General features: G+C 58.9%; 1 protein-coding gene across 1 annotated transcript in view; it reads right to left on the bottom strand.

Moving 5' to 3' along the window:
• ZBTB46 (zinc finger and BTB domain containing 46) overlaps positions 1–12365 on the bottom strand; it is a 41842-nt gene that overhangs the window by 3559 nt on the left and 25918 nt on the right. Inside the window, exon 3 of the mRNA XM_036245505.1 lies at positions 9591–9863. Coding sequence (XP_036101398.1) covers positions 9591–9863 — 273 coding nt within the window. The remainder of the gene's footprint in view (positions 1–9590; positions 9864–12365) is intronic.

The raw sequence follows: 12365 nt of genomic DNA, 5'->3' as shown, positions 1-12365 counted from the left end.
ACACCACAGTCACCCCCTCTTGAGCCCACAGGGAGTCCCCCAGCACCCCAGAAACCCAAAGTCTGCCTGGGTTTCTCCAGGACAGCTGAGAGCAGCCCAAGGCCCTCAGGCACAGTCTCCACGGAGCGAGGAGCCCGGTAGTGGGCTTCTGCCCTCCGGCACCAGGATGCAGCTTCCCGGGCCCTCGGCACCCAGAGGACAGACCGAGCGACAAGAACACTGGACACAGCTGCAGGCAGCTGCCGGAATGACCACCACAGGACGGGGGACAGCCAGTCAGGGCAGGGTGGCCTCTGGCTGCACCCTCAGACCCATGGTCACAACCGTCCTGCAGGTGCTGAGAGGGAGGCAGTCACAGCCCAGGAGAGCAGAACGGTGACCCTGGGCCCTTTGGGGGCGGGGCAGCTGTCTGGAAGATGGACCAGCTGGTTTCCATAAGCTCACACGCCCGCCCCTGGACCACCCGCCATGGCACAGGCAGGGGCCCCTCTCCCTCACCTCCAGGAAGCATGGCCTGTGGCCCCCAGCACAGTGGCCCCTGGACATGCGTCGCGAAGCTGGCCCTCGCCTGGCAGCATGTTCCTGAAACACGGCGCTTAGCTGTGGGGAGATCAGTGCAGCAGTCTGATCTGCTTCTCAAAGAGTCATCTCGTGTCTCCCAAGAGCTCTCGAAGAGTGTCAAAATGATCGAGCAACCAGATTCCCGGGTTTTCTAGCACGTCACAGAGCGACTCTCTGCCAGGGGCCCCAACCAGGCACACCCGGAAGCTCTCTGCCAGGGGCACACCTCCTAGGATGCACGCGTTGACCCAGACCTGCCTGGTCGGTCAGGTATTACATTCCTATCTGTGTTTTTTTAAAAACTCACAGGCCCCGCCCTGGCCAGTTTGGCTCAGTGGTTAGAGCGTCAGCCTGCGGTCCGGAGAGACCCGGGTTCGGTTCCCGCTAAAAACCCACAGGCGCCCGACCAGTGTGGCTCACTGTATTGAGCGCCGTCCCATGGACAGAGAGGTCCCCGGTCGATTCCTGGTCAGGGCACATGCCCGGGTTTCCGGCTCAATCCCCAATAGGGGGCGTGCAGGAGGCGGCCGATGGATGTTTCTCTCTCACATCGATGTTTCTATCTCTCCCTTTCCTTCCCTCTCTCTCTCAAAAATCCGTAAGAGCATATTTTTTTAAAAAAGACCCACAGAGAACTAGAAACATGACTCTCAACGTCCTGACTATTTCTATTGGACCCACAGTCACCCCTGGCATCCCTGATCCTCACTTCCGTCTGGGCTTCTGTCTGGGGCACGTTCCTTTGGCCTTAGGCTGTTGTTGGTGTGTCTTGTCAGCTGCAACAAGTTCTTTCACTTTGCACAATGATGTCCTCACACAGGCCTGATTTCTGAAGGACATGTTTGCTGGGTATAGAATTCGACGTTGGCAGACCTTGAGTGACGACACTCACTGTCTCAGCTTCTGTAGTTTCTACTGAAACGTCAGCTCTCAGCCTGTTCCTCTGAAAGAAGTGTTTTTATTCTCTGACTGTCTTTAGGATGTTTTTGTCTTTGGTTTTCAAGAGTTTGACTATAATGTGTTCCCAGATATTCTTTTTTTGTTTGTTTTTTTTTAATATGTTTTAGCCCGGTCAGTGTGACTCAGTGGTTGAGCGTCGACCCTGCACCAAGAGGCCGCCGGTTCGATCCCCGGTCAGGACACATGCCCAGGTTGTGGGCCAAATTCCCAGTGGGGGACATGTAGGAGGTGGCCAATCAATGTTTCTATCTCTCTCTCCTTCTTCCTTCCTCTGTCTCTAAAATCAATAAAGAAGGAAAAATATATGTTGTTATTGATATCAGAGAGAGGAAGGGAGAGGGAGGGAGACAAAGAGAAAGAGAGAAACTGATGTGAGAGAAAAACACCTGTCGGTTGCCTCCTGTACACACCCTGACCAAGGACCCCAGCATCAAACCCAAAATCTGGGTATGTGCCCTGACTGGCACTTACACTGGTGACCTTTCAGAGCAAGGACAATACTCAACACCAACTGAGCCTCACCAGCCAGGAGCAGATATTGTTTTTTTGTTGTTGTTTAGGTTTTTTTTGTATGCTTTTTGGGTCATTGTTGCTATTGTTCTACTTTGGTCTTCATTCTGCTTTGGGTTTACAAAGCTCCTTGAAACTACAGATTGACATCTGTTATCCATTTGGGAAAGTTCTGTCACCGTCTCTTCACGGTGATTCCATTCCTGCTCCATTTTCTCCCGCGCTTGGGAACCCCGATTACACACATTATACGTGCTCTCTGTGTTCCGTGTGTCTCTTTGCTCTCTCTCCTTTTCTCTTCCTGAGCTTTACTGTGGATGTTTCCGTGTCTCTGTCTTCCAGTTCACCAACCCTGTCTCCTGCTGTTTCCGCCCTGCTGTTGAACGATGCAAGGAATTCTCACTTTCCGATACTGACTTTCAGTTCCAGAATGTTCACGTCACTCTTTTCTGTAGATCCCCCTCCTCTCGAAATTCCCCATCGTCGCATCCATTTTGTTCACCTCTTCCTTGAGGTGTGGGCGAGGGACATCTTCAAGCCCTGTCCGGTGACAACAACATCTGACTGCTTTTCCCAGTGGGCTTTGGTCGCGTGGTTCTGTCAGTTAGCACACGGGCCACTTTCTTGGCACAAAATGTGCTACGCCTGGCTGAGCCTGCTTCCTGCTCCACCGTCTGGGGAAACGTACCGAAGAAAACGGCGGTGAGAACACAGTCTGTCCCTCCCGACCACCACCCTTTGGGTCCCGCCTGTGCTGGGCTCCCCACCACGGTGTGCGCGTGTGCGTGGTCGGGGTTCTACCGGAGGGTAAGCCTGGGAGAGCTACTCATGGTGGGAGCTGGAGATTCAAATGGTTTTGTTTAAAATAAATGAATGTTTTCTTGGGCACCCGAGTTACATAAAGCTGCCAGATGGGCAGAGGTCAAAACTGATTATTTCAGACGCAGTCGAAATCAGTGAGTGAACACGCCCAGGGTGTAGAGGACTCTTCATTCCCACCCCCCCACACGTGTACCCAAGGGTGTGAGGCCACCCATCCACGAGCCGCGACAATGGTACGTGTGCCGAGGAGCCCGAAACGAACGCCAACACGAAGCAAGGCTGCGGCCGCGAGTTGGCCTAAGTGAAGGACCAGCCCTTCGTGACTGAAATTCTCTAGGTTGAAGAAAGAGTAACATTTTGATAATTAAAAAAAAAAAACCACCACCACCACCTCTTGACATCAACACCTAAGAACCAATATTTCAATGAGAAATTCAACAAAAATAAGGGATGCAATATCCAAATGAACCTACTGGAAGCTACACGGGGGGATGACCACACAGTTTTAAGAAAAATGTTAGATATTAGAACAAAATCTAACAGCGATTGATTCCAAAAATGTTCCTTCCATCCCTCGCTGTTTTACCATCCAGCACGGACCTATTTCTTCTATGTATGATGAAACCTGTCTGAACATGGTTTAATTGCTTCAGAAAAGTGACCAGAGCCCTTCAGCCCAGCAGCGCAGACAGACCCCCCACAATCGGTCTCCTTGTGGCCCCATCCACGCGCCGTCTGCCCGGGAAAGTTTCCCGAGCAAGACAATAAAAGCAGCCGCAGGGCCACGTCCCGGGCAGTGAGCTCCGAGCCGATACGGGGCAGCCCCGAGTCAGGCGTCCACACCAGCTCCTCCTGCCACAGAGGCTTGAGGAGCCAAGACCCCCCCAGGACGACAGAAAGGGGAGAGGCGCCTCCGGAACCGACATGCAGGTGCAGAGGGGCACGCAGTCTACCTGGGCCTTTTGGGAGAGGGGGGCACACAGGCCGACTCAGCTCTCAGCTCTGCAGACACCGCTCGTCAGTTGCCTTAGCAACAACAGCGTGAGCCTTTCTGAAAACTCAACTTTCCCGTCGTCAGAACTCATGTGATGATGGCAAAGACGGCAGCGTCCGGGGCAGGCAGAGGGGACGGCTTGCAGGTGGACCACACCCAAGCGCGGTGGCAGCAGGGTTGGATGGCTGTGGGGGGGTGCAGCTGCCTTTCAGACCGGCAGGGGCACATCTTGCCCAGAAGCCCACCCTCCGCCACTGGAACACGCTCCAGAACCTGGTATGGGGTCACCTGCTTCTCCCCTCCATCCTGAGTCCTGGAGCCCGTCCTGCCCACAGCCACCTGCCCGTGCAGCAAGCAGAACTGACATCCAGCGCAGGGGACAGCGGCAAACACACGGCGCTCCATCTAAAAAGCAGTCGGGTTTCTCCAGCCAGGGCTGCGTCCTTCACACTCGGATCTTTCTAGAAAGTGAGGGGTCAGAGCTACTCAGCTCCTCTCCCTGAGGAGGGGGTGTGTCCCTGCCCCTCCGCCTGCTCTGCCCTGCGTGGTCCCATCACCTGGAGGCTGGCTGTGAACCTGGCCCACCTGCCCACCGGCGGGGCACTAAAGGTCTTCGCCTGGCTGGCTGCCTGCGGAGGATTCGGAGAGTGACTGCTGTAAAGGCACACGGATGCCTAGAGCCAGGTCCCGGCAGCTGCCACCAGCCAGTGTCCACCAGGACCTGCACCCCAGGCCTGGCTGCAGCCAAGTGCGCAGACATCTGCTCGGTTCCACGGAGCGTTTTCCTCGTGGGTCCTGTGCTGACTCCGGGGTAAAACTGTCAGGGCCCAGGACTCGGGGTGAGTCCAGCCGGCCTGGGGGAGTGGCACTAGCCACCCCCGCATCCCACACAGGCTGGTGACCCCTCGGAAACCCACCCAGGAGCCAGCTGCAGCCAAGTCCAGAGGAGGCCTCACCGCTCAGCCCAGTGGGCTCCAGGTCTCAAGAGGGGTCGACCTACAGCGAGAGGCTGACCAGTCACATGCCGCCAGGGCACGGTGAGCTCAAGCCTGTTGGAGCAGCTCGCTGGGTCCCTCACTCACGGTCCCTGTGCGGTCACCACAAGGAGGGCCTGTCTCGAGTCTCGGGCTACAATGAATTTTCGAGAAACAGATGCCAAGAATGTTAACAGTCACCCGAACCGTCCTGTCAGAGAGGACTGTGGAGCCCGGCCGGTGTGGCTCCGTGGTTGAGCATCGACCCTGCACCAAGAGGTCGCCGGTTCGATTCCCGGTCAGGACACATGCCCAGGTTGTGGGCCCGATCCCCAGTGGGGGGCATGCAGGAGGCGGTCAGTCGATGTTCTCTCTCATCCATGTTTCTCTCTCTCTCCCTCTCCCTTCCTCTCTCTAAAATCAATAGAGAAAAAAATTTTTTAAAAACGAAAGAACCGTGGAGGAGTAGCACTCAATTAACTCCAAAATCCGAAACACATGGTTAAGCTCTTCTTCAAGGGGTTCTTTCCTCAGGGAAACACAGGAACCTAACAGACCTCTGTCTCAGAGCAGGATGGACCTGTCTGAGGTCCTGAGCGGGTCAGCGGGGACCCAGCTCCGCCTGCCGCTCGGCTCGGGCACCTGGCGCCCGCATCCTACTGCTTCCTGAACCGAGGCCTCAGAGAAGTATTTTCATCCACAACACAGCGTGTTACTGCGAGTGTGAGACTTACTGAGAAAGCTCCGGACTCCGCCGACCAGAGACGGGTCCGCACTGACGGCCGCACGGAGCGTGCGGAGAGCTCTGCACACGCCCAAGCACACGGGCAGGACACTGCGCACAGGGACCCGCACCCGGCAGTGGGGGGCCGGAGGCCTCTCCTCTCACCTGGGCTGGGCCGGGCTGTCCTGGCCTCGAGTCCAGGCTGCGCGGAGGGTGGAGGGGACGCGGTTACCACGTGCACCCATGTGACTTGGGTGGGAGCCAGTCCTGGGAACACAGGAAACCAGTCTCAGCCACCGAAGGAGCAGCAGTGGGGCTCAGAGTCCCAGGAGCGCTGACCTTGACCTCCGCGGGGCAAGCAGAGTGCCGTGTGGCGAAGCTGGGTCTCTCCCGAGGTGAGCATGTGGGTGCTTTTCTCAGCTGCCCCCGCACCGGTGGCTGCCAGGGGCCTCGGTCTGACTTGTCCGGGGTGGGTCTCTCTCCCAGAAAGTCAGACACGTCAAAGGACAGGGAGACCAGCCCTGCGGCCTTGGAAGGGTCTGAGACACACGTCACCGTGTCAGGTTGGCTCTTCCTCTCCCATCGGGCTCCCAACAAATGCCCTTCTGCAAGCCACTGCTTAAAATCCCAGTGTCCGTCAGAACCTGGAAGGGCCCTGGTCCCGTCTGCAAACGCCAAGCGAACATTCCTCAGGCCACAACCTGCACAGGGCCTGCTGCAGCGGCTGGGGTGCCTGCGGGCGTCGGGGCCCCGCCTTCAGGAAGGGCTGCGCTCCGTCCAGGTGGGCGCCCGCCAGCACCCTGGGCTCTTTGTCTCCCTCCGGTGAAGACCACGGGGGACTGGGCCCACGTGCGTCTCAAGACGAGGCGGCATCAAGTCCCACACACCCGGGCTCCTCACGCACCGCGGCTGGTTTATCTGCAGGGTGTCCCGGGAAGTCGGCCCAGGACCCGTGGGTCAGGGTCCCACCTGATCAGGGCACCCCCAAACACAACTCCTCAAACAGGGGCGTGCTCTGAGCCAGGAACGATGCTGTCTTTGCTTTTCCACGTCGTCCATTCAGGCGGCAAGGACAACGGGTAGGACGTTGGCTGCTGCCGACAAGGTGGCGAAGTGAGTGAAGCTCAACCGAATCCAGAGGAGAAGCCGTTCAGGCCGAACGGCCTAGCGGCGAAGCCACCTGTCGGGTTTAGGCCTCTGGGAGCAGGGGCCCTTCTGTGGAAGGTTCCAGAACCAGCAGGAAGGGCCTGAGCACCAGCGGCAGAGTGAATGGCTCCCTCGCACGTCTGCGACGACAGTCCCTTTCTTCTGCAAAACTGCCCTGACCACCCCACATCCACGCACCACGGCGTCCCCTCCAGGGCCCAGGCAGCGGGGGGCAGGACTGGGACCCCCGCGCCCTCTGCTGTGGAGCCCGGTTTGGGGTCGTTTTTTCTTTCCCCAAATGTGTACTCGGGTCCCTTCCCAGCACACGCCACCCTGGGTCCCCCTCAGAGGCTGCAGGCCCCCCACACCCACGCATGACAGCCCAGCCCGGTCAAGGCACGGAGCCCGGCCCTCGCAACACCGTCAGCAGGTGTGCCCGCGGCGGCCGTCCAGAGACAGGATGTGGTGGAGGAGACAGGCCTGAGGCTCCCTCACCGCGTGCGGGGAAACCGACGTCTGCATTTCAGTGTGGGCCAGGCCCCGGTCAGGGGGTCAGAAGACCCTGTGTTAGAACAGCCTCGCCGCCGGCGGAACCCCGGGCCCGGGAGCCGGGCAGGCGAGTGCTGGGCCTGCCACAGCCCAAGGCACCAGCCTGCGGCCCGACGCGAACACTCTGCCCACTTCTCCCCTACTACGGAAAACAGACGGGCAGATTCTCACCAGAGAAGGGGTCACAGGAGACTGCCAGAGCACAGAGGCGAAAACATACTAGAAATAAGGAGACACTGAGCTCCGCTTGCCAGCTTCACCCGGAACTAGTCGCCGAGGCACCAGACACGGGAGGTGGGGTTCCCTTCTCAGCGCTCAGCTCCCTCTGAGCTGTGAGGACACGTGTGTGACGGGACTGACACGCGTTTCAGCCGTGAGGAGCGCGGTGTGGCCGCCCCCACTCCAATGCCACAGTGGAGTCGGTCCACCGGGCACAGTGAGCACACGGGGGGACGAAGACCAGAGAGAAAATCCGCCCAGGACGGCCCCATCATGGGGTCCCCACCACCCTGTGAGCTCACTCGGGTGAGAGACCATTGTGAGGGGGTCTGGAGCCGCTGCTGGGACAGAAGCCCAGGTGGCAGGGTAGCCACCACCCCGGCAGCTGCAGCCGCCTCGTCCGAGCCCCAGCCAGGCCCCACCCTGCTTGCTCGTAGGTGGTGAAATCGGCCGTCGGGGGCTCTGTGACCCCTTGGCCCCGTCCCCAGCAGAGACGCAGCAAAACCCACCCTGGAGGCCGCCAGACACGGAGACGCAGGGAAAGCAGCAAACGGTTCCCTCGAGAGCCCTCCTTGGTGATGAGAACGGATCGGCCACATGGGGGCAGCACAGAATGGTGTCACCGTCCCGGGGCGTAGCTGGAGGGAGACAGGCTGGCGTCCAGGCCCACAGGGGACGCTGGGGAGCCGTAGATCAGGGGGTGCTGACGCCCCAACCTCTCACAGCCAAACCTTCCCGGGGGTGTCCCAACCTGCCATTCCTCGTCACCCACAAAACCTGCCTGATCATCCCCTTGGCTGGAAGTCCAGCTGCCGGACCTGCCGAGTACATTCCAGTCGTCCAAGTGCCCGTGTGTCCCGGGACCGGCACAAATCCAGCCCTTTCTGCCAGGGCAGACTCTGCCGTCAGCAGGGACGGGACCGGCACGCTGGGGCGTCGACCGCACACCTGGCTTAGAAGTTCCACGTTTCCCAAATGCTATGTCGTTTCAAATTCACAACCACCGTGTAGGAGGCGCTACCCTCGATGTTCCGTGCCCCAAACAGGCCGGGTCTGAACCCCCACCGAGTCCTGGCCACGGCCCGGCGTCTGGCCGGGCACAGCTCTGACCTCAGCACATGGAAATAATGGGAACGTCAACGTTATTTTCCAGTTTCAGTCTTTATTAGCGACAGCAGTTTCATCCCCCCAACACAGACATTTAAATATTTCAGTGGTCGTGAAAACAAAGGTACTCGTCCGGGTCCCCAGCACCCAGCACCCTGGCAGGTCCTCCCCCGTCCCGCGGTGCTCCAGCCCCGGGTGGGGCACCTCGAACCCCCTCCACACTCAGAGCCTCCTGCTGGGGGTTCCATCCCCACGGAGAACCACGGCCCCCGCTCGCTCTCACAACCACGCTGAGCACCAACCAGGGTTTCTCCTGGTGACACCTCAGGGCCTGCACAGGAGCCGTGTCCCCAGAAGGGCTCTTCAGAGCACCCACGACGCGGAAGCACCGGGCGGGCTCATGGGCGGGTTGCGCAGAAGCTAACACACCATGTGGCGTTGGGAGGACGCGTCTGAGCCCGGCAAGTCGGCTGCTCCGAGCGCCTGGCAGGCACTGGGGCGCTGGAACTGTGAACACACCAGCTCCCTGTGACGGTCCCTGTGCGCCGGCAAAGCCAGCAGAAAGCCCTGGTTTCCGCTTCCTCGCACCTCTCTCCGCGTGGAATGAACCACGCGTGGAGGTGGGACCAGTGCCAGCAGCCGAGCCTGTGCCCTTTGCATGAGGGCTCCCTGTCCCTCCCGTCCCCTCCCGCCCGTCCTGCCCGGAAACAGGGTTCCCTGTCCTTAGCCACTCGTGTGCGCTTCCGAGATCGAGCAAACTTCAGGTTTAGAGCCTCGATTTCAAGTAGAAAATGTCTGAACAAACACAAACTGCCCCCCCCCCGTTGCCCTGACAACCCCACATGGACCTTGTCCTGTGTCACCTCCCTGACAACCTTGGGGGGTCTGAGGGGGCCAAACCCCACAGCCGAACACGGGACCCGCGCACAGCACCCGAACCCACTGCCTCGTGGATCTACGCCCTCTGCTCCTCTCAGCACCAGAATCAGAATTTAGAGCGAAGTGGCCACAGGCCGGCACTTACGGGACAGAGAGTGGGTGCCTTTGGGCAGGTACTCCAGCAGGAGGGAGCTGTCGTCCCCGAGGACATCGGCCTTGAGAGACAGCAGGCTGTTCTTACTCATGAGCGCCGCCCGAAGGTTGGCCACCGCGGTGGCCTCCTCCTTCTCAGGGGTGAGGGGAGGGCCCAGGTAGCTGGCTTCTGCCCCGAGGAGACCCTCGTCCACGTGGGCATAGAGGTCCGCCCTCTCCCCTCGGCTGTCAGAGCTGCTGGCCTCAGTGATGGTCAAGTCCGAATCTGGGGAGAAACACAACACGCAGGTCATTTCAAGACTCTCCAAGCAGGGAAGAAGCCATGGTGACGAGCTTCCTGACCACCCAGCTGCTCGGAAGTCCCCTCCTGTCACCAAGGTCCACAATATGCCCAGGACATGGCGAAATCTCCGCTAAGGCCTCAGGTGAGGACCTGACTCGGAACCACGGAAGCCGTCCCCAGGATGAGGGGCAGAGGCCACCGTGACTCCAGAATTTTCCTGCCTGGAAACAGTCACATCAGCCTCGGAAAACCTGTTTAGCACAGTGAACCGGCCCCTTAGCAAACTCCGGTAGGATGCAGAGCAGTGACCTGCAGCCCCAAGCAGTTTCGTGATAAAACACCTGGGAAGGTCCCCGGAGTCCGCTGTCCACCTGCAGACGCGGCTGCCACCAGGGGCCGCATTCCCAAAGCGCTGGCACCCCGGGCAGAGGCACGTCCTGGAAGTGACCCTCGGGACACCTCGTAACATAAGATTCATGCGGTTCAAATAAAACTGCAGAGTAACTGGTCCCTTCCAAGGGCTGGGAACGCACAGAATGACCAATGCAGACGTCTCACAACGTCTGAACATTCCGTAAAGCCGATGACACTCGGCCACTGTCCCGGGTCCCACAGGTCACAGCGTGGACGCAGAAAGGAGTTTAAGGCAATGAGGTAAAACAAAAACAAAAACAAAACCTCTACGAGCAGAAGAGGCAGCTAAAGCGCATCCGCCTCGCAACCTATCCAGAGTCGGATGCTCTGGGGAAGCGCCACGCGGCTCTTGCGCGGTTTCTGCTCTGAAGAAGCTGAAGCCACTCGAACCCCGCGGAGACTGTGGCCAGCACCACAGGCTATGGCTTCACTTCGGCAACAACGTTTAGGGGTTAACGTCAACGTAGAAGGCATTTGGGGCCACTTGCAGGGGGACCCCAGGTGGCGGGTAGTTTGCGGCCCAGAGCACAGGTGGGAGGCGGATGTCCTGGGTCAGATCTGCCTCCGGCCGTCATTCAGCCACAAAGATGGGACGTAAACTGGCTCCACCCTCCCCCCAAAGAAAAGGCTCCAAGGCCAGAACGACAGTGGGACCCTTGGCCCACGGACAGCAGACAGCACACAGACGTCTTCGGTCAGGCAACCGGCGACGAGACTCTTTGCACCCACCCAGCCCTCTGCCCCTGAGCAGCTGTTTGTGGCAAACTCGGACGCGGTGGCTTAGGGAAAACTGTGACGGATGTCTGAGCACCAAGCCGACGGCCAGATGGGGGCGAGGGGCGTGTCCACTCCTGATGAATCCCACCAAGGACCTGCAGGCAGGCCGCCTGAGTCAGGCCACCTCCCTCACACAGCCATCCCGAGACTCCGAGTCCTGGTGCGGACAGGACGGTTCTGAAATAAACACCGCCCCCAGGAGCCCGGAGCACCAGGCGAGGCTGCCCAGCCAGGGAATGTTGCACAGGACCGGGTGCCCTACTCACTAGTTAGCACCTTAAGGGGTCCCGCCATCTAGAAACACACACTACACACACACACACGTGCTTGCACACGTACACACACTTGTGCACATTTGCTCACACATGCATACAGGCATGCACCCTTGCACACACGCACAATACAGACTTGCGCACACATGTTCGCACGCACGCACGTACACACACATTTGCACGCACACAAATACATGCTCGCACACACGCACAGCTCTGCTCGGGGAGCCCACGTGTCCCCTCCACCCTCCTGGCCCGTTTTGTTCTGGCCCCAAAACACCACACCATCCGTACGTTTGGCGCCTGCTTCCCCAGGTTTTCTCGGGGCAGGGCCGTCGCTGGGAATCCCAGGTGCCTAGATCGTGGTCACGTTCTTTTTAATTATTTTTATTTTTAATCCTCGCCCCAGGATATTTTTTCCATTGATTTTTAGAGAGACTGTAAGGGAGGGAGGGAGAGACAAACATCTATGTGAGAGAGACACATTGGTTGATTGCTTCCTGCATGTGCCCCGGACCGGGCTGGGGATAGAACCTGCAACCCAGACACATAGCCTGGCCTGGAAATCGAACCCAAGACCCTCAGGGCACAGGCCGATGCTCTAGCTGTGCAGCCACACCAGCCGGGCTCTTTCCAATTTTTTTTAAACATTATTATTATTTTTCTTTATTAATTTTTTACAGAGAGGGAGGAAGGGAGAGGGAGGGACAGAAAGAAACATCGATGAGAGAGAACACTGATTGGCCGCCTCCTGCACGGCCCCACCGGGGATTCGGCCCACAACCTGGGCACGTGTCCTGACCGGGAATTGAACCAGCGACCTCTTGGTGCAGGGTCGATGCTCAATCACGGAGCCATACTGGCCGGGCTCTTTCCAATTTTCTAAGTGGAGGAAGCACAGGTGACACAATGACGGCCGGAACCGTGTTAAAGCGCACAGCTCGGGGGCGCTAAGTGTGCTGCAGTCCCCTGGTCACCACCCTCCCCTCCAGGACCCTCCCATCTCGTAAAACTGACTCTG

Source organism: Molossus molossus, unplaced genomic scaffold (assembly GCF_014108415.1).
Source record: "Molossus molossus isolate mMolMol1 unplaced genomic scaffold, mMolMol1.p scaffold_m16_p_6, whole genome shotgun sequence".
Classification (NCBI taxonomy): Eukaryota; Metazoa; Chordata; class Mammalia; order Chiroptera; family Molossidae; genus Molossus; species Molossus molossus.
This window is presented reverse-complemented; position numbering and strand designations above follow the sequence as displayed.